This window comes from Somniosus microcephalus, chromosome 9 (genome assembly GCF_052327205.1).
Source record: "Somniosus microcephalus isolate GS21.2 chromosome 9, FLI_Smic_1.0, whole genome shotgun sequence".
NCBI lineage: Eukaryota > Metazoa > Chordata > Chondrichthyes > Squaliformes > Somniosidae > Somniosus > Somniosus microcephalus.
This window is the reverse complement of record NC_140995.1, coordinates 65,797,774-65,819,122: the sequence shown is the minus strand read 5'-3', so window position 1 is coordinate 65,819,122 and position 21,349 is coordinate 65,797,774. Positions and strand designations below refer to the sequence as shown.

The 21,349-nt window shown below is 47.1% G+C and overlaps 1 protein-coding gene and 1 non-coding gene across 2 annotated transcripts in view; both read right to left on the bottom strand.

The window, feature by feature from the left end:
* Positions 1–5,588: 5,588 nt before the first annotated feature.
* LOC147112440 (mitochondrial import receptor subunit TOM20 homolog) overlaps positions 5,589–21,349 on the bottom strand; it is a 33,699-nt gene continuing 17,938 nt past the window's right edge. The window contains exons 4-5 of the mRNA XM_085996723.1: positions 8,374–8,516; positions 5,589–6,069 (exon numbers count right to left, since the gene is read on the bottom strand). Coding sequence (XP_085852849.1) covers positions 6,025–6,069; positions 8,374–8,516 — 188 coding nt within the window. The 3' untranslated portion in view covers positions 5,589–6,024. The remainder of the gene's footprint in view (positions 6,070–8,373; positions 8,517–21,349) is intronic.
* Positions 7,168–7,304, bottom strand: LOC147112443 (small nucleolar RNA SNORA14). The gene has a single exon (XR_015079665.1). It is a non-coding gene; the product is annotated as a small nucleolar RNA SNORA14 (small nucleolar RNA).

Sequence of the window (21,349 nt, the reverse complement as noted above, 5' to 3'; positions counted from 1 at the left end):
GGCACGGCAAACCAGCAACCCGCGTACCACCTAGCCTGCACATGGCCAAATTTGTTTTCGTGTGCCATGACGCCCACCGAGGACCTCTACGTCCCCCATACGACAGACCCTACAAGGTACTCCAGACGGGGAACAAGTTCTTCCTCCTCGAAGTGGGCGGCAGAACTGACAAGGTGTCGGTCGACTGGCTCAAGCTGGCACTCCTAGAGCCTGACGAACCCTTTCAAGTGGGCCAACCCCCACCGCAGGGCAGACCGCCTAAGAGCCCGACGCGTCCGACCACCCCGCTCCCGACACCAACCGCTAAGAGCCGTTCCGGCCGTGCCATCAAGCCGCCACACCGGTTCGTACACTCCCTACTTGCGGATTCTGGGGGAGCTGTGTGGACACAATCCGCTTTCCGGTCCGTAGACTATAAATCAGGCGTCATGCCTTTAAGAAGGATCACACCTTTAAGAAATTCGATCTGCAACATAGTTAAGCCCAGAGTGGGGGAGGAGCAGTCGAAGCTGTGCACTGATGAAAGAGAGTTGTACCTTGTGTAGTCTCTGGCTCCATTTTGTGTTCAGCATGCAGCCTCAACAATTAAACCTTTTCTGTTGAACCTCTCCGAGTTCAGTATTTTTTGCTAGGAGTACGTAGACTCCTACAGGGTAATATATGAATGGAACCAGGTGAGTGCAGTCCCACCCAGCTGGATGAGAGGCGTTGGGCGGGGGATGGTGTGGTCAGCCATGTCAAAGGCTGCAGACAGGGTGAGAAGGATAGTTTACCTTTGTCACAGTCACATAGAATGTCATTTGTGACTTTGATAAGGGCCGTTTCAGTACTGGTGGCAGTGGCGGAAACCTGATTGACGGATTCAAACAGAATTTCGGGAAGGATGGGCAGATTTGGGAAGTGACAAAGAAGTCCATGAGCTCCTCGCTCTTGTTGTTGCTCATGGCCTGTGGAGCAAACTCGCAGCTTTGTGACTCTCACCTTTCTCACCAGTGCTTCTGAAGTGTCCTTTTTCCTCCACCGAGGATTCCCCTCTACCGTGGTTGACACGGCCCTCAACCGTGTTCGTTGCATTTCCCGCACTTCTGCTCTCACCCATTCCCCTCCCTCCCAGAACCACGATCGGGTTCCCTTTGTCCTCACCTTCCACCCCACCAGCCTCCACATTCAACAGATCATCCCACCGCCAAACACATCTTCCCCTCCCCTCCCATTTCAGCATTCCGAAGGGACGGCTCCCTCTGTGACACCCTGGTCCACTCCTCATCACCCCCAACACTCGCTCCCCTTCCCACAGCACCTTCCTGTGCAAACTCGAAAAACACTCAAGAAGCTCGACACCATCCAGGACAAAGCAGCCCACTTGATTGGCACTCCATCTACCACCTTAAACATTCACTCCCTGCACCACTGGCGCACCGTGGCTGCAGTGTGTACCATCTACAAGATGCACTGCAGCAACTTGCCAAGGCTTCTTCAGCAGCACCTCCCAAACCCGCGACCTCTTCCAACTAGGACAAGGGCAGCAGGCGCATGGGAACAGCAGCACTTCCAAGTTCCCCTCCAAGTCACACCATCCTGACTTAGAAGTATATCGCGAATCCTTCATCGTCGCTGGGTCAAAATCCTGAAACTCCCTACCTAACAGCACTGTGGGAGTACCATCACCACACGGACTGCAGCGGTTCAAGAAGACGGCTCACCACCACCTTCTCAAGGGCAACTAGGGATGGGCAATAAATGCTGGCATTGCCAGCGACGCCCTGATCCCATAAACTAATAAAATAAAAGTGCAGGAGATGCAACACCTGCCCTTTTACCCTGTCCAGGGCCCCAAACACTCCTTCCAGGTGAAATAACGATTTATTTGTACTTCTTTCAATTTAGGGAGGTTACTTATCACTTGGAGGATGCGAGTCTAGGTGGGGTAGAGGTACAAAGGGATTTCAGAGTACAAATACAAAAATCACTAAAAGTTGCGACACAGGTCAATAAGGCCATAAAAAGAAGCAAACCAAGCACTAGGGTTTATTTCTAGAGGGATAGAATTGAAAAGTAGGGAAGTTATGCTAAACCTGCATTGAACCTTGGTTAGACCACACTTGGAGTACTGCGTACAGTTCTGGTCGCCATATTATAAAAGGGATATAGAGGCACTGGAGAAGGTGCAGAGGAGACATACAAGGATGATACCAGAAATGCGAGGGTATACATATCGGGAAAGGATGAACAGGCTGGGTCTCTCTTCTCTTGAAAAAAGGCTGAGGGGTGACCTAATAGAGGTCTTTAAAATTATGAAAGGTTTTGATAGAGTAGATACAGAGAGTGTTTCTACTTGTGGGGAAGAGCATAACTAGAGGCCATCAATATAAGATAGTCACCAAGAAATCCAATAGGGAATTCAAAAGAAACTTCTTTACCCAGAGAGTGGTGAGAATGTGGAACTCGCTACCACAGGGAATAATATAGATGCATTTAAGGGGAGGCTAGACAAGCATATGAGGGAGAAGGGAATAGAGGGTTATGCTGATCGATTTAGATGAGGAAAGACGGGAGGAGGCTCGAGTGGAGCATAAACGCCAACATGGACTGGCTGGGCCGAATGGCCTGTTTCTGTGCCGTACATCCTATGTAATCCTATGTAGTATACTGTATTCACTGCTCACGATGCAGTCTCCTCCACACTGGGGAGACCAAACACAGATTGGGTGATCACGTTGCTGAACATCTCTATTCAGTCCGCAACCATGACCGAGCTTCCAATTGCCTGTCATTTTAATTCTCCATCCCACTCTGACCTACACTGTTCCAATGAAGCTCAACAGAAGCTCGACCAGCACCATCTTTCGATTAGGCACTTTACAGCCTTCCGGACTCAACATCGAGTTCAACAGATCTTAATTAGTGTTCCCATTTTCTCTCAGACAGCAGGTACTGGTAATGGAGAACGACTGCACCAGTCACTGGGAGTGGAGGAGGTGTGGGCTGGTGCTTGGGGTGGGGGTTCCACTATCGGTACAAGGCCGGTGGGGTAGTCCGCACCCTCGGGGTCTACCCACCTTTCTCCCCCACATTCCCAGGCCACGGGAGCCTTCTGCTCGTCAGGTTTTTCATGCTTCCCGCCTCCTCTGCTGTAACCATTTACACCTCCTCTGGACCCATCTTTTGTTTCTTTACTTGTCCCATTATCACCTCCTTTTGCTTAGCACCATCATCCCTGTTGACATTTAATCATTCCTGCTCTCCACCCAATCACAGACCTTCCCTTTTGTTCCTTGCCAGTCACCCTTTTCCCTAGCTCTGCAACTGCTTATAAACTGTTAAATCTCAAACACCTTCCAATTCTGATGAAAGGTCATCAGCCTGAACCGTTAACTCTGTTTCTCTCCACAGATACTGACTGAGCTGCTGAGTATTTCCAATATTACCTGTTTTATTTCAGATTTCTAGCATCGGCAGTATTTTGCTTTTGTTTAATGTTGAATATATAAAGTTGCTTTGAACACAAGAGCTTTTCTTTATACTTCACATTCTTCCACAACTTTAAGCACAACATGCACTACCCATTGCAGTGCAATTTCTGCCAACAAGCCCAGGGGGCAGAGATTTAAAGTCATTGCTAGAGGAATCAGAGGGGAGTTGAGAAGTTTTTCCACCCAGAGGGTGGTGGGGGTCTGGAACTTACTGCCTGAAAGTGAGGTAGAGGCAGAAACCCTCATCGCACTTAAAAGTGCTTGGCTATGCACTTGAAGTGCTGTAACCTACAGGGCTACAGATCAAGAGCTGGAAAGTGGGATTAGGCTGGATAGCTCTTTTTTGGCCGGCACAGACTCATTGGGCTGAATGGCCTCCTTTTGTGCTGTAAATTTCTATGATCTATAAGATGTTAAAGAGGTTGCAAAATTGTAATAAAAATAGGACAATCTGCCATTAAAGGGCACAAGGGGAGGTGGGGGGCATTAAGGACATTAGAAATAAGAGATGTAGGCCATAAGGCCCCTCGAGCCTGCTCCGACATTCAGTAAGATCATGGCTGATCATCCACCTCAACTCCACTTTCCCACCCGATTTCCATATCCCTTGATTCCCCTAGAGTCCAAAAATCTATCTCAGCCTGGAATATACTCAAAGACTCAGCAGGCCCAGCCCTCTGGGGCAGAGAATTCCAAAGTTTCACTACCCTCAGTGAAGAAATTCCTCATCTCAGTCTTAAATGGCTGACCCCTTATCCCGAGACTATGCCCCCTAGTTCGACACTCCAGCCAGGGGAAACAACCTCTCAGCATCTACCCTGTCAATCCCCTTCAGAATCTTGTCTGTTTCAATGAGATCACCTCTCATTCTTCTAAACTCCAGAGAGTATAGGCCCATTCTACACCATCTCTCATCATAGGACAGCCCTCTCATCCCAGGAATCAATCTAGTGAACCTTCGTTGCACCGCCTCCAAGGCAAGTTTATCCTTCTTTAGATAAGGAGACCAAAACTGTGCATAGTATTCCAGATGTGGTCCCAAGGCCCTGTACAATTGTAGCAAGATTTCCTTATTCTTATACTCCAACCCCCTTGCAATAAAGGCCAACATGCCATTTGTCTTCCATATTGTTTGCTGTACCTGCATGCTAGCTTTCTGTGTTTCTTGCACAAAGACACCCAAACTGTTAGTGCACTGAATGAACGAACAAACATAATAACTTGTTAATGTTCAATTACCTGTGTACTTCTAATCTCACCCCTTTTAAGTGATGTGGGCAGTTATAGTTTGCACTAAGCACTGACTGCAGTTTAAATGAAGCTGGTCAGAGTGGAAACACCTGGGCAAACACACCCCACACAGGAGAAACACTCATTCAAAACTCTGCTGCCTGTATTCTAACTTGCACCAAGTCTCATTCACCCATCAGTCCTGTGCTCCTTGTCCAGCAACGCCTCAAATGTAAAATTCTCATTCGTGTTCAAATCTCTCCATAACCTCGCCCCTCCCTATCTCTGCAACCTCCTCCAGCCTGGCAACAATGCCCCCCCCCCCCATATCTGCGCTCCTCCAATCAATTCTGGCCTCTTGTACATCCTTCACTCCCTTCACCCCACCATTGGCGGCTGTGCCTTCAGCTGCCTGGGCCCGCAACTGTGGAATTTCCTCTGGTCTTTCGGATGAGACGTTAAACCAAGCTGCTCAGGTAAAAGATACCATGGCACTACTTCAAAGAAGAGATGGGGAGTTCTCCCCGGTGTCCTGGCCAATATTTATTCCTCAACCAACGTCACTAAAACAGTCGTTATCACATTGCTGTTTGTGGGAGCTTGCTGTGCGCAATTGACTGCCACATTGCCTACATTACAACAGTGACTACACTTTAAAAAAAAATACTTCATTGGCTGTAAAGCGCTTTGAGACGTCCTGAGGTCGGGAAAGACGCTATAGAAATGCAAGTCTTTCTTTTCCCTAAAACCTCTCTCTTTGACCAAGCTATTGGTCACCCGTCCTAATATCGCCATGGTTTGCCGTGGTGCGTCTTACCAACACGCCTTAAATCACGTCCGCTTTACATGACTTGTTTATTAAAAAATAAGACCACAGAAAGTTGATTCCGATTTAATAAATTTATTAAAAATCTCTGAAGATTAACAGCATTCATTTTAATCAGGCAGCAGTGGAGCTCTGGGGTTGGGGCACTGCCTGGCTGCGAGTTCCCAATGTGCAAGGAATCGACTCTTGTGTCAACCACAACATATTCCGTGTCTGTACAGGACTACATTTCTGAGAGTTAAGCCGAGAAACAAATGGCATTCAGCACCATAACTGCAACGCAATACCCATCAAATTAGTATCAAAATACAGCTGGCAGACTGGTACAATAAATAAAGTGACGCTACAGGAACGTTTAGTGGTGAAGAGGGCAACACTTGAGTTTAAATTTCCCAGTTTCAATCCAGAGTCCACTTTATGCTAAATATATACAATGAGAAAGAGACGAGACAGGAGGGACTGCGACTGCTCGTGCTCCCGGCTATCGCAGGAAGCTCACTCCACATCATCTTCCACTAGGGTCTGTGCAGTCACAATCCTCTGCAGAAGAAGGCAAGACAGCAGTTAACAATCACCACATCCTGCCGAAAAATACTCACCACTTCAGTTTTGTGCACCCTCCTCATTTGCCACCCCCCCAACCCATCTGGTCATTATCACATTGCTGTTTGTGGGAGTTTGCTGTGCGCAAATTGGCTGCTGCGTTTCCTACATTACAACAGTGACTGCACTTCAATGGCTGTGAAGCGTTTTGTGGCATCCTGAGGTTGTGAAAGGAGCTATATAAATGCAAGTCTTTCTTCTTTCCACAGTTAATGAGTGGAGATCACTGCGTACTGAAGGTTTCACCCAATCAAAATCCTCAACATATCTTTCTATTCCAAAGCCACCCAGATTCCTTTCTTTCCCGCTCCCCTCCCAACAAATATACACAATCATTGTAACAGGGCAGATTGTTTAAATCCTGTCTGGGAAATTATAGACCCTTCCCATGCTGTCAGTCCATTCGCCCCCTCACTGCATGGACAGTCTCCCCTCCCTCAACACCCCACACTGATGTGCTCCTCTGCTCCCCATCAGTTCTATTTGCCAGGGTAAAATCCCCAACCATGTGTAGTGAAGGAACAGTTGGTCTCTCCCTCTGACAAGGTTGTGGTTGAGTGCTTGCCCTACAGGGGAATTGCTGGTGCAATTATACTCTTCTGGAGAAATGAGCCCGACTGAAATGCTCCAAGATCAAGTGTGTGCAATCGGGAGGCAACCTGTCTCCCAGAATCCTTCCCTCAGTCTCGTGTGGAACATAAATGCCAGCATAGACTTCACCCAGCCCAGACCCCACCCACCCCCGGTCCAGACACCCCTCACCCAACAGGGCAAGATGCAAACTTCCCTTCGAAAGGCTCAGGGAGCTGACATCAGCACTTGGCGTGACAGAGACTCTGTGCCGCACAGGGACTGAACCTCGCACAATGCGGGCCACAAACAACGCCCGATTCCTTCCTCCCAGGTCCCGTTGTGTCGCCAGTATCTGCACTGAAAAAGGGAAACAATCTCCCGACACACCCCCCCCCCCCACCCCGCAACCAACCACCTCAGCCTATGGAAATGCCCATCGACAGTTCAATGCTCCTTTTGAGAGTTTGTCAGAGAGGTGAAATAGTGAAAAGCACAAGTGAAGCTCGGCACTTTGGAGTTCTCTGGAACTTTAATTTAGCATTCCTTTGTGTCCTGGACGTTGAGATACAAAAACAACCAGGGGATTTAAGAGAATGCAGCCCGCACAACCCTACCCACAGCTCCTCCACACCTAGCACACAGCAGGACATTCAAACGACACAGGGTGAGCACAGGCTATAAAAGGATCAACAAACCTAGGGTCATGGACAAGCAATCGTCAATCAACCGAGAAAAAAAAGTGCTCCATTCACACCCCCCGTCACCGATACACTGAACTCTTCCCTACTCACCCTGACTGCGCACCTCCCCATGCCCTCACCCCCTCCCCTTCCTCACAACACTCCACACTTGTGTGCTCCTCAGCCCCCTACCCATTCCATTTACCAGTGTAACATTGTCAGCAGAAGATATTAAGAGGGTTTTGATAAAGTAAATAAAAAACTGTTTCTAGTGGCAGGAGGGTTGGTAACTGGAGGACACAGATTGAAGGTCATTGGAAGAACTAGAGGGGCGTGCAGGAGAATTGTCTTTTTACGTGAGTTGTTGTGATGTGGAATGCACTGCCTGAAAGGGTGGTGAAAGCAGATTCAAAAGTAACTTTCAAAAGGGAATTGGATAAACACTTGAAAAAGAAAAATTCACAGGGCTATGGGGAAAGAGCGGGGGAGTGGGGCTAATTGGAGAGCTCTGTCAAAGAGCCGGCACAGACACAATGGGCCGAATGGCCTCCTCCTGTGCTGTAACATCAACCCGTCTCCCAGAACCCTTCTCTCAATTATGCACAGGACACTCATTACAGGGCTCTGCTTGTGAGATTTGTTGACATTTTACACATGGCAACTACATGGCAACGACACTGGCACAGCTCATCACAAACAAACACCTGTAGACCCCATCTCCGCTGCGAAGGCTTGGACACGAACCCGCATGTTAACGGCACACAAGGAGCCGCCATCACAGACGGCATAAACTGAAAGGGGCACCTGAAGCTGAACTCCGCATGCCCTCCACTGGTTAGTGTGACATCCCCGGCCCAGGAGGAAAAACCACATTCTACACGGTTACCCATGATCAGGATAAGCACTTGGAACGGGAGCTGACAGAAAACCCCTGCAGGATACAGAGAGTTCAACACCACTGCTGCCGCACCCCCCCACCTCCCCATACCTGGCTGATGGTCGGCAGCTTAGTCAGCAACATCTGGAAGACAGGCGGGGGCAGGGTCTGCTGCAACACCTGCAAGAGCTGCTGAGGTTGTCCACATACAGCAATAGCATTCGTCAGGTGATCCACACCCTTCTCGTAGTCACCTGCAGAAACAAGACAGTCACTTAACTTTCACACAGCAGCAGGGCCTGGGCCCATCAGGACGAAGCCTCATGTCGAGGACTTGCACAACTCTGCGTTTCTCCAATTCTGGCCTCTTGTTCATCTCCCACTCCCTTCACCCTACCAGTGGCAGCCGTGCCTTCAGCTGCCACGGCCTCAACTCTGGAATTCCCTCGTTAAACCGCTCCGCCTCTCTCCTCCTTCAAGACTCTCTTTAAAACCTACCTCTTTGACCGAGCTTTCACCTGTCCTAATATCTCGCTATGTGGCTCGGTGAGAACACTCCTGTGAAGCGCGCTGGGACATTTTACTACGTTAAAGGCGCTACATCCTTGGCTCAGTGGGTAGCACCCTCGTCGGAGTCGGAACGTTGTGGGTTCATGCTCCACAACTTGTAGTTATATAGCACCTTTAGCGTAGTAAAATGTTCCAAGGCGCTTCACAGGAGTGTTGAAACAAAATTTGACACCGAGCCACACAAGGAGATATTAGAGCAGATGACAAGAGGAAGGCTTTGAGGAGCGCCTTAAAGGAGCAAAGGGAGGTAGAAAGGCGGCAGGTTTAGGGAGGCAATTCCAGAACTTAGGGCCTTGGCAACTGAAGGCACGGCCACCAATGGTTGAGCGATTATAATCAGGGATGCTCAAGAGGGCAGAATTAGAGGAGCGCAGATATCTCAAAAGGGTGCGAGGCTGGAGGAGATTACAGATATAGGGAGGGGTGAGGCCATGGAGGCATTTGGAAACAAGGAGGAGAATTTTAAAATCGAGGCGTTGCTAAACCGGGAGCCAATGTAGGTCAGTGAGCACAGGGGTGATGGGTGAACGGAACTTGGCGCGAGTTAGGACACGGGCAGCTGAGTTATGGATGACCTCAAGTTTACGGAGGGTAGAATGTGGGAGGCCAGCCAGGAGTCCGTTGGAATAGAGACTTGAGCACAATATCCATGCCGACACTCCCAGTGCAGTACTGAGGGAGTGCTGCACTGTCGCCTTTCGGATGAGACGTTAAACCGAGGCCTCGTCTGCCCTCTCGGGTGGATGCAAAAGATCCCATGGCACTATTTCAAAGAAGAGCAGGGGAATCTTCCCGGTGTCCCGGCCAATATTTATCCCTCAATCAACATCACAAAAAAAATCATCAAGTCATTATCAGATTGGTGTTTGTGGGAGCTTGCTGTGCGCAAATTGGCTGCAGCATTTCCTACATTACAACAGTGACTCCACTTCAAAAAGTACTTCATTGGCTGTAAAGTGCTTCGGGACATCCTGAGGTAGTGAATGGCACTATATAAATGCAAGTTCTTTCTTTATAAATGCAAATTGATGTTGTCTCGGATCTCCTTTCAGAAATAAGGCAGGACTAATATTGGACACAGGTCCATAAAGAATCTTAAAAATAAAACATTGGATCATAACCCAACTATAATGTGCAGGACTTTCCACTAGGTTGCGCTGGTTTTTCCGGCACAATCCACCTGGAATTGTCCAAACCAGTGCAAAAGGTCGCGGAATTTTAAGCGCAAATTACATTCAGTGCAAATCAAATTTCTGCGATCTTTTGCACCTGTTTAAAAAATGCTTACTTTTTCTCAAAGCCATTTTCAGCTGCATTAATAAAACTGCATCAAGTTGCCACTCTTAAATATCTCAAGGAATAGATAGTAAAGCAAAAAGTGTATTTTTTTTTTTTTTTTTTTTTAAATGATGTTCTAAAACGCTGCCCGATTGTGCTGGTTCATGGCACAGTGTGTGTTTGATGATTTGCAAATGGATTTGAACAGAAACTTGAGGGCAAAAAACACACGTCAATACTAGCACAATTGACAAGTGGATCGCCAATTGCGCCCAAAGTGGAAACTCTAGGCCAATGTATTTATTGTGCATGTGCAGAGGGATATTGGTTGAAGACTGGGCACAAAAGCCAAATCTTTAAGAACATACGAAATAGGAGCAGTAGGCCATACGGCCCCTCGAGCCTGCTCCGCCATTCAACATCATCATTGCTGGTCTTCGACCTCAACTCCAATTTCCCGCCCGGTCCCCATATCCCTTGATTCCAGAGTCCAAAAATCTATCTATCTGTCTAGAATATACTCCAAAGCAGTGGCAAGAAGATAAAGAGCGGCCCGAGAGTGGACCTGAATTAAAGCAGCGGCGAGAGGATAAAGAGCGGCCCGAGAGTGGACCTGAATTAAAGCAGCGGCGAGAGGATAAAGAGCGGCCCGAGAGTGGACCTGAATTAAAGCAGCGGCGAAAGGATAAAGAGCGGCCCGAGAGCGGACCTGAATTAAAGCAGCGGCGAGAGGATAAAGAGCGGCCCGAGAGCGGACCTGAATTAAAGCAGCGGCGAGAGGATAAAGAGCGGCCCGAGAGCGGACCTGAATTAAAGCAGCGGCGAGAGGATAAAGAGCGGCCCGAGAGTGGACCTGAATTAAAGCAGCGGCAGCAGCGAGAGGATAAAGAGCGGCCCGAGAGCAGTCCTGAATTAAAGCAGCGGCAGCAGCAAGAGGATAAAGAGCAGCCTGAGAGTGGACCTGAATTAAAGCAGCGGCAGCAGCGAGAGGATAAAGAGCGGCCCGAGAGCGGTCCTGAATTAAAGCAGCGGCAGCAGCAAGAGGATAAAGAGCGGCCCGAGAGTGGACCTGAATTAAAGCAGCGGCAGCAGCGAGAGGATAAAGAGCGGCCCGAGAGCGGTCCTGAATTAAAGCAGCGGCAGCGGTGAGAGGTTAAAGAGCGGCCCGAGAGTGGACCTGAATTAAAGCAGCAGCAGCGAGAGGATAAAGAGCGGCCTGAGAGCGGACCTGAATTAAAGCAGCGGCAGCAGCGAGAGGATAAAGAGCAGCCCGAGAGCGGACCTGAATTAAAGCAGCGGCAGCAGCGAGAGGATAAAGAGCGGCCCGAGGGCGGTCCTGAATTAAAGCAGCGGCAGCAGTGAGAGGATAAAGAGCGGCCCGAGAGCGGTCCTGAATTAAAGCAGCGGCAGCAGTGAGAGGATAAAGAGCGGCCCGAGAGTGGACCTGAATTAAAGCAGCGGCAGCAGCGAGAGGATAAAGAGCGGCCTGAGAGCAGTCCTGAATTAAAGCAGCGGCAGCAGCAAGAGGATAAAGAGCAGCCTGAGAGTGGACCTGAATTAAAGCAGCGGCAGCAGCGAGAGGATAAAGAGCGGCCCGAGAGCGGTCCTGAATTAAAGCAGTGGCAGCAGCAAGAGGATAAAGAGCGGCCCGAGAGTGGATCTGAATTAAAGCAGCGGCAGCAGCGAGAGGATAAAGAGCGGCCCGAGAGCGGTCCTGAATTAAAGCAGCGGCAGCGGTGAGAGGTTAAAGAGCGGCCTGAGAGCGGACCTGAATTAAAGCAGCAGCAGCGAGAGGATAAAGAGCAGCCCGAGAGCGGACCTGAATTAAAGCAGCGGCAGCAGCGAGAGGATAAAGAGCGGCCCGAGGGCGGTCCTGAATTAAAGCAGCGGCAGCAGTGAGAGGATAAAGAGCGGCCCGAGAGCGGTCCTGAATTAAAGCAGCGGCAGCAGTGAGAGGATAAAGAGCGGCCCGAGAGTGGACCTGAATTAAAGCAGCGGCAGCAGTGAGAGGATAAAGAGCGGCCCGAGAGTGGACCTGAATTAAAGCAGCGGCGAGAGGATAAAGAGCAGCCCGAGAGCGGACCTGAATTAAAGCAGCGGCAGCAGCGAGAGGATAAAAAGCGGCCCGAGAGCGGACCTGAATTAAAGCAGCGGCAGCAGTGAGAGGATAAAGAGCGGCCCGAGAGTGGACCTGAATTAAAGCACTGGCAGCGGAGAGAGGATAAAAAGCGGCCCGAGAGCGGACCTGAATTAAAGCAGCGGCAGCAGTGAGAGGATAAAGAGCAGCCCGAGAGTGGACCTGAATTAAAGCACTGGCAGCGGAGAGAGGATAAAGAGTGGCCCGAGAGTGGACCTGAATTAAAGCAGCGGCAGCAGCGAGAGGATAAAGAGCGGCCCGAGAGCGGTCCTGAATTAAAGCACTGGCAGCAGCGAGAGGATAAAGAGCGGCCTGAGAGCGGACCTGAATTAAAGCAGCAGCATCGCAAGGCTCCGATTCAAAAACATCAAAGAGTGACGTCAGAGGAGAGCAGGTAGGTGATTGGTTGGCGAGTATTACAGCTCTTTTTTGCTCTCTAAGTTGGGGAAGGGGGTTAAATTAAGAGTTGTGAAACTAACTTGCTAGTACTTATTAAATTAATAACTTAGACTAAATAAAATAATCAAAAAATAAACCTAAAATATCGATTGAATAAAATCTTAACTAATTAATTAATAAATAAAACAAGGTTAGACATGGCATGGCAGGTGGCGTCGTAACTGCAGCATGTGGGAGTTTGTGGAGAGCATCGCGATCCCGAGCAACCATATCTGCAGTGTCTGCAACTCAAGGAACGTCGGCTCCGAATTGTTGAGCTGGAGTACGAGCTGCAGACATTGCGATGCATCAGAGAGGGGGAGAGTTACCTGGACACTTTGTTCCAGGAGGCAGTCACACCCTTTAGGTTAAGTAGTACTTTAGAGTTCGTCAGTGGTCAGGGACAGGAGGGTGTGACTGAGAGTCAGGCAGGTATGGGGACCCAGGATGTAGTGATGGAGGAGCCTCAGTCCTGGACCTTGTCCAACAGGTATGAGGTACTTTCTACCTGTATGGATGAGGAAAAGAACTGCAGGGAAGATGGGCAAACTGACCACGGCACTGTGGTACAGGGGGCCATCCAAGTGGGGGGAGAAGGAAGGAATGTGGTAGTAGTAGGGTATAGTCAGGGGGATAGATACTCTTCTCTGCAGCTGCGAAAGAGTCCAGAAGGCTGTGTTGCCTGCCCGGTGCCAGGGTATCTCCTCGCGTCTGGAGAAGAACTTGGAGTGGGAGGGGGAGGATCCATGTAGGAACCAACGACATAGGTAGAACTAAGAATGAGGTTCTGCTGAGGGAGTTTGAGGAGCTAGAGTCTAAATTAATAAGCAGAACCACAAGGGTAATAATCTCTGGATTACTACCTGAGCTACGTGCAAATTGGTATAGGGTCAAGCAGATTAGAGGTTTAAATGCGTGGCTCAAAAGAGTGGTGTGGGAAAAAGGGGTTTCAATTCATGGGGCACTTGTACCAGTACTGGGGAAAGAGGGAGCTGTTCCGTCGGGATCAGCGTCCTGGCGAATCGAATAACTAGGACTGTAGATAGGGCTTTAAACTAAAAAAAAGTGGGGGGGGGGGTGTCAGGTGAGGGGAAATTTCAAAATCTAAAGAGAAAGGTCAAGGCAATAGAGCAGTGTAGCGATTTCGGTAAAAATAAGCAGAGGTGATAGGAAGGGACAGAGAGTTTAAGGCTAGCTCAGACAGTAAATGGGTGACCAAAAGGCAGGGTAAAGGCAGGAAGGTAGTGCAGGAGTCACCTGCGGTCATCTCCCTCCAAAACAGGTTTACCGTTTTGGGTACTGTTGGGGGAGATGACTTATCAGGGGAAGGCACCAGCAGCCAGGTTCAGGGCACCATGACTGGCTCTGCTGCACAGAAGGGCGGGAAAAAGAGGGATAGGGCTATAGTGATAGGGGATTCAATTGTAAGGGGGATAGATAGGAGTTTCTGTGGCCGAGACCGAGACTCCAAGATGGTATGTTGCCTCCCTGGTGCAAGGGTCAAGGATGTCTCGGAGCGGGTGCAGAGCATTCTGAAGGGGGAGGGGGATCAGCCAGTTGTCGTGGTACATGTAGGTACCAACGATGTAGGTAAAAAGAGGGAGGAGGTCCTACAAGCTGAATTTAGGGAGTTAGGAGCTAAATTGAAAAGTAGGACCTCAAAGGTAGTAATCTCTGGATTGCTACCAGTGCCACGAGCTAATAAGTTTAGAGAGAGTAAGATAGATAAGCTAAATACGTGGCTTGAGCAGTGGTGCAAGGGAGAGGGATTTAAATTCTTGAGGCATCGGAACCAGTTCTTGGGGAGGAGTGACCTGTACCAAGGGGACGGTCTACACCTGAACTGTGAGGGAGCCGATGTCCTCGGGGTAATATTTTCTAGGGCGGTTCGGGAGGATTTAAACTAATTTGGCAGGGGGATGGGAACCTAGATAGTGGAAAAGAGGGAAGTCATATGAAGTCAGAAATAGATGGTAGAAAGGTGAGAAGCAATAAGCAAAGGAGAGAAACACAAAGGGCCAAACTAATTCATAATGAGAGTGTGAAAAAAGCAAGCCTGAAGGCTTTGTATCTTAATGCTAGAAGCATTAGGAACAAGGTGGATGAATTAGTTGTGGAAATAGAGGTAAACAAGTATGATTTGATTGGGATTACAGAAACGTGGCTGCAGGGTGGGCAAGGCTGGGAACTTAACATCCAGGGATATACAATATTTAGGAAGGATCGGCAAAAAGGTAGGGGAGGTGGGGTAGCATTGCTGGTAAAGGAGGGGATTAATGCAATGGAAAGGAAGGATATCAACTCGGATGAAACGGAATCTGTATGGGTAGAAATGAGAAATAGCAAGGGGAGGAAAACGTTAGTGGGTGTGATATATAGGCCTCCAAATAGTAATATGGAGGTGAGGGAAGGCATAAAAAGGGAAATTAGAGAAGCGTGCGATAAGAGCACAGCTGTCATCATGGGTGACTTTAATTTACATATTGATTGGACTACCCAAATTAGTAAAAATTCTGAGGAGGAGGAATTCCTGGAATGTTTTCGGGACGGTTATCTGGACCAATATGTCGAGGAGCCGACTCGAGATCAGGCCATTTTAGACTGGGTATTGTGCAATGAGAAGGGACTTATCAACAATCTTCTTGTACGAGGCCCCTTGGGTCAGAGCGATCATAATATGATCGAGCTCTCAGTCGAGATGGAGAGTGAGGAAATTGAATCAGAGACTAAGGTCCAGAACTTAAATAAAGGGAATTACGAGGGTATGAGACGGGAATTGGGTAAGATTGATTGGGTGGTGTTTCTGGGGGGATTGACAGTGGATAGACAATGGCAAGCATTCAAAGATAGAATGGAAGAATTCCAGAACATGTTTATACCGGTTTGGCATAAAAATAAACCTAAAAAGGTGGCTCAACCGTGGATAACGAGGGAAATTAGGGACAGCATAAAATCAAAAAAAAGGGCATATCAACTGGCAAAAAAAAGCACCAGACCGGAAGATTGGGGGCAGTACAGGATACAGCAAAAGAGGACAAAGGGATTAATCAGGAAGGGGAAAATAGAATACGAAAGTAAACTTGCAGCAAACATAAAGACAGACTGCAAAAGCTTTTATCGGTATATCAGGAGGAAAAGACTGGTAAAATCCCAAGTCGGTCCCTTGCAGTCCGATTCGGGAGAATATATAATGGAGAATAAGGAAATGGCAGACCAATTAAACTCATACTTTGGTTCTGTATTCACAAAGGAGGTCACAAATAACCTCCCAGGAATATCGGCAAACATAGGGACTAATGAGAGGGAGGAGCTGACAGAAATTAGTATCTCTAGGGATATGGTGTTGGATAAGTTGAGGGGACTGAAGGCCGACAAATCCCCGGGGCCTGATAAACTACATCCTAGGGTACTTAAGGAGGTGGCCCTGGAGATAGCAGATGCTCTAAGGATCATCTTCCGGAACTCCATTGACTCGGGAACAGTACCCGTGGATTGGAGGGTAGCTAATGTTACCCCAATATTTAAAAAGGGGGGTAGAGAGAAAGCAGGGAATTATAGACCAGTAAGCCTTACATCGGTTGTGGGCAAAATGCTAGAGTCCATTATTAAGGATAAAATAGCGGAGCACTTGACAAATGGGGAAAGGATCGGACAGAGTCAACATGGATTTACAAAGGGTAAATCGTGTTTGACTAATCTGCTGGAATTTTTTGAGGAAGTAACTGGTAAAATAGATGGGGGAGAGCCAGTGGATGTGGTGTACCTTGACTTCCAGAAAGCCTTCGATAAGGTTCCACACAAAAGATTATCATGCAAAATTAAGGCTCATGGGATTGGGGGCAAAGTATTAACGTGGATAGAGAACTGGCTGGCGGATAGAAAACAGAGAGTTGGAATAAACGGCTCGTTTTCGGAGTGGCAGGCAGTGACCAGCGGGGTGCCGCAAGGATCTGTCCTGGGACCCCAGCTGTTCACAATATATATAAATGATCTGGATCAGGGAATTGGATGCAATATTTCCAAATTCGCTGACGACACTAAACTAGGAGGAGGGGTGGGCTCTGATGAGGATGTCAGGAGGCTACAGTGCGATTTGGACAGGTTGGGGGAATGGGCGGATACGTGGCAGATGCACTATAATGTGGATAAATGCGAGGTTATCCACTTTGGGGGTAAAAACAGGAGGGTAGATTATTATCTAAATGGCAATAGATTGGGAGATGGGGAAGTGCAGAGGGACCTGGGTGTTCTTGTGCACCAGTCACTGAAGGAGAGCATGCAGGTGCAACAGGCGATTAAGAAGGCAAATGGTATGTTGGCCTTCATATCAAGGGGGTTCGAGTATAGGAATAGGGATACCTTACTACAGCTGTACAAGGTGCTGGTGAGACCGCATCTGGAGTATTGTGTACAGTTTTGGTCGCCCCATCTGCGGAAGGATGTTCTTGCCATGGAAAGAGTGCAGCGGCGATTCACCAGGCTGATACCTGGAATGGCGGGAATGACCTACGAGGAGAGATTGAATAGTTTGGGCTTGTACTCACTGGAGTTTAGAAGATTGAGAGGGGATCTCATCGAAACATATAAAATTATGGCAGGCCTGGACAGGCTGAATTCAGAGAGAATGTTTCCAATGGCAGGGGAGCACAGAACCAGGGGCCACAGTCTAAAAATAGCGGGCAAATCATTTAAAACAGAGATGAGGAAGAATTTCTTCACTCAAAGAGTGGTGAGCCTGTGGAATTCCCTGCCACAGAGGGCTGTGAAGGCTAATTCAATAAATATTTTCAAGAGAGAATTGGATATATTTCTGAAGGCTAAGGGGATTAAGGGTTATGGAGAAAAGGCGGGGACGGGGTACTGAACTGGTAAGATCAGCTAAGATCTCAGACGAAGATCAGCCATGATCTCATTGAATGGCGGAGCAGGCTCGAAGGGCCGAATGGCCTACTCCTGTTCCTATCTCTATGTTTCTATGTTTCTATGTTAATGGTAGCAGTGCAGCTGAGAATAACGTCAAAGCAGGGAATAATAGCAAAACATTTAAATTAAAGGCTCTTTATCTGAATGCACGAAGCATTCATAACAAGATAGACAAACTAGTGGCACAAATAGAGATAAATGGGTTTGATCTAATAGCCATTAGAGGCATGGTTGCAAGGTGGCCAAGGTTGGGAACTAAATATTCCAGGGTACTTGACGTTTTGAAAAGACAGGCAGAATGGAAAAGGTGGGGGAGTAGCACTGATAATAAAGGATGACATAAGGACAGCGGCGAGAAAGGATCTTGGCTCAGAAGATCAGGAAGTAGAATCAGTATGGGTGGGGATAAGGAATAACAAGGGGCAGAAAACTCTGGTACGAGTAGTATATAGGCCCCCTAACAGTAGCTATACCGTTGGACAGAATATTAATCAAGAAATAGTAGCAGCTTGCAACAAAGGTAATGCAATAATCTTGGGGGACTGTAATCTTCATATAGACTGGACAAATCAAATTGGTAAAGTTAGTCTAGAACAATAGGTCATGGGAACAGGCTATTTTAGATCTTGTATTGTGTAATGAGACAGGGTTAATTAGCAATCTCATAGTAAAAGGATCCTCTGGAGCAGAGTGATCATAATATGATAGAATTTCACATTAATTTTGAGAGTGACTTGCCTAAGTCAGAAACTAGAGTCTTAAACTTAAATAAAGCAAATTACATAGGTATGAGGGGCGAGTTGGCTAAGGTAGATTGGAAAAATAGATTAAAAGGTATGGCGGTAGATAAGCAGTGGCTAGCATTTAAAGAAATTTGACAAACCTATTGGAGTTCTTTGTCTACTCCACTAGTTACACCTCAAAGGGGAACTGGATTTTCAGAAGGCCTTCGATAAGGTCCCACACAAGAAGTTGGTGAACAAAATTAGGGCACATGGAATTGGGGGTAATATACTAGCATGGATTGAGAATGGGTTAACAGACAGAAAACAAAGAGTAGGGATAAACGGGACCTTTTCAGGATGGCATGCTGTGACTAGTGGGGTATCGCAAGGATCGGTGCTTGGGCCCCAGCTATTCACAATCTATATCAATGATTTGGATGAGGGGACTAAATGTAACATTTCCAAATTTGCTGATGATACAAAGCTAGGTGGCAGTGTCAGTTGCAAAGAGGATGTGAAGAGGCTTCAAGGGGATCTCGACAGGCTCAGTGAGTGGGTGAGAACATGGCAGATGGATTATAATGTGGATAAATGTGAAGTTATCCACTTTGGTAGAAAAAAAAGGCAGAGTAAAGAGTTAAATGCGTGGCTCAAAGACTGGTGTGGGAGAAATGGGTTTTGCTTCTTGGGACACTGGCACCAGTACTGGGACAGGAGGGAGCTGTTCTGTTGGGACGGACTCCACTTGGCCAGTGCTGGGACTAGAGTCCTGGCGAATCATATAACTAGGGCTGTAGAGAGGGCTTTAAACTAATTAGTGGGGGGGAGGTTTCTAGAGAGCAAATAATAGAAATGACAACAGAGAAGGTCATAGACTTAGGTAGCAGTGGGGGAATTAAAAAACAGAATGTGTCAGGAAGGGACAGAAGGTATGGAGTAAAAAGTAAAGTACTAAAAAGGGAAAAAACAGGAACTAAGTGTTACAAAACATATTTGAAAGTTCTTTATCTGAATGCACGTAGCATTCGTAACAAAATGAATGAGTTAACGGCACAAATAATGACATATGGGTATGATCTTGTGGCCATTACAGAAACATGGCTGCAGGGTGACCATGACTGGGAATTAAACATACCAGGTTATTTAACAATCAGGAAGGACAGGCAGGAAGGGAGAGGAGGTGGGGTGGCTATGTTAATAAAGGAAGGAATCACTATAATAGAGAAATGATATTGGGTCAAAGGAGCAGGATAGTGAAACAGTTTGGGTGGAGGTAAGGAATAATAAGGGGAAAAAAACACTAGTGGGTGTAGTCTATAGGCCTCCGAACAGTTGCAACTCTGTTGGACGGAGTATTAATCAGGAAATAGTTGAGGCTTGTAATAAGGGAACAGCTATAATTATGGGGGATTTTAATTATCATATTAACTGGACAAATCAAATTGGGCAGAGCAGCCTTGAGGAAGAGTTCATTGAGTGTATTAGGGATGGGTTTCTTGAGCAGTATGTAACTGAACCGACCAGGGGGCAAGTAACTGAACCGACCAGGGGGCAAGCAACCTTAGATTTGGTCCTGTGTAATGAGACAGGATTAATTAAAAATGTCCTAGTAAAGGATCCCCTTGGAATGAGTGACCATAACATGGTTGAGTTCCATATTCAATTAGAGGGTGAGAAGGTTGGATCTCAAACAAGCGTGCTGAGCTTGAATAAAGGAGACTATGAAGGTATGAGAGCGGAATTAATTAGAGTGGACTGGGAAAATAGATTAAAGGGTAAGACGGTACATGACCAGTGGTGTACATTTAAGGAGTTATTTTACAACTTCCAAAAAAAATATATTCCACTGAGGAAAAAAGGGTGTAAAAGAAAAGATAGCCATCCGTGGCTAAGTAAAGTAATTAAGGATAGTATCCGACTAAAAACAAGGGCATATAAGGTAGCCAAATCTAGTGGGAGGATGGAAGATTGGGAAGTCTTTAAAAGACAGCAAAAAATAACAAAAAGATTGATTAAGAAAGGGAAGGTAGATTATGAAAGTAAATTAGCAAAAAATATAAAAACAGATAGTAAAAGTTTCTATAGTTATATAAAAAGAAAAAGGGTGGCTAAAGTAAATGTTGGTCCCTTAGAGGATGAGACCGGGAAATTAATGGTGGGAAACATGGAGATGGCAAAAACACTGAACAATTATTTTGTATCAGTCTTTACAGTAGAGGACACTAAGAATATCCCAACACTGGACAAACAGGGGGCTCTAGGGGGGGAGGAACTAAATACGATTAAAATCACTAAGGAAGTGGTACTTGGTAAAATAATGGGACTCAAGGCGGATAAATCCCCTGGACCTGATGGCTTGCATCCCAGGGTCTTGAGGGAAGTAGCGGTAGGGATTGTGGATGCATTGGTAATAATTTTCCAAAACTCACTGGACTCAGCAAAGGTCCCGGCAGATTGGAAAACTGCTAATGTAACACCCTTATTTAAAAAGGGTAGTAGGCAGAAGGCTGGAAACTATAGACCTGTTAGCCTAACATCTGTGGTTGGTAAAATGTTAGAGTCCATTATTAAGGAGACAGTAACGGGACATTTGGATAAACATAATTTAATAGGGCAAACTCAGCATGGTTTCATGAAGGGGAAGTCATGTTTAACAAATTTGCTTGAGTTTTTTGAGGAAGTAACATACAGGGTGGATAAAGGGGAACCAGTGGACGTAGTGTATTTAGACTTCCAAAAGGCATTTGACAAGGTGCCACACAAAAGATTATTGCTCAAGATAAAAAATCACGGGATTGGGGGTAATATTCTGGCGTGGGTGGAGGATTGGCTCTCTAACAGAAAGCAGAGAGTTGGGATAAATGGTTCGTTCTCAGATTGGCAACCAGTAACTAGTGGTGTTCCGCAGGGGTCAGTGCTGGGTCCCCAACTCTTTACAATCTATATTAACGATTTGGAGGAGGGGACCGAGTGTAACATATCAAAGTTTGCAGATGATACAAAGATGGGAGGGAAA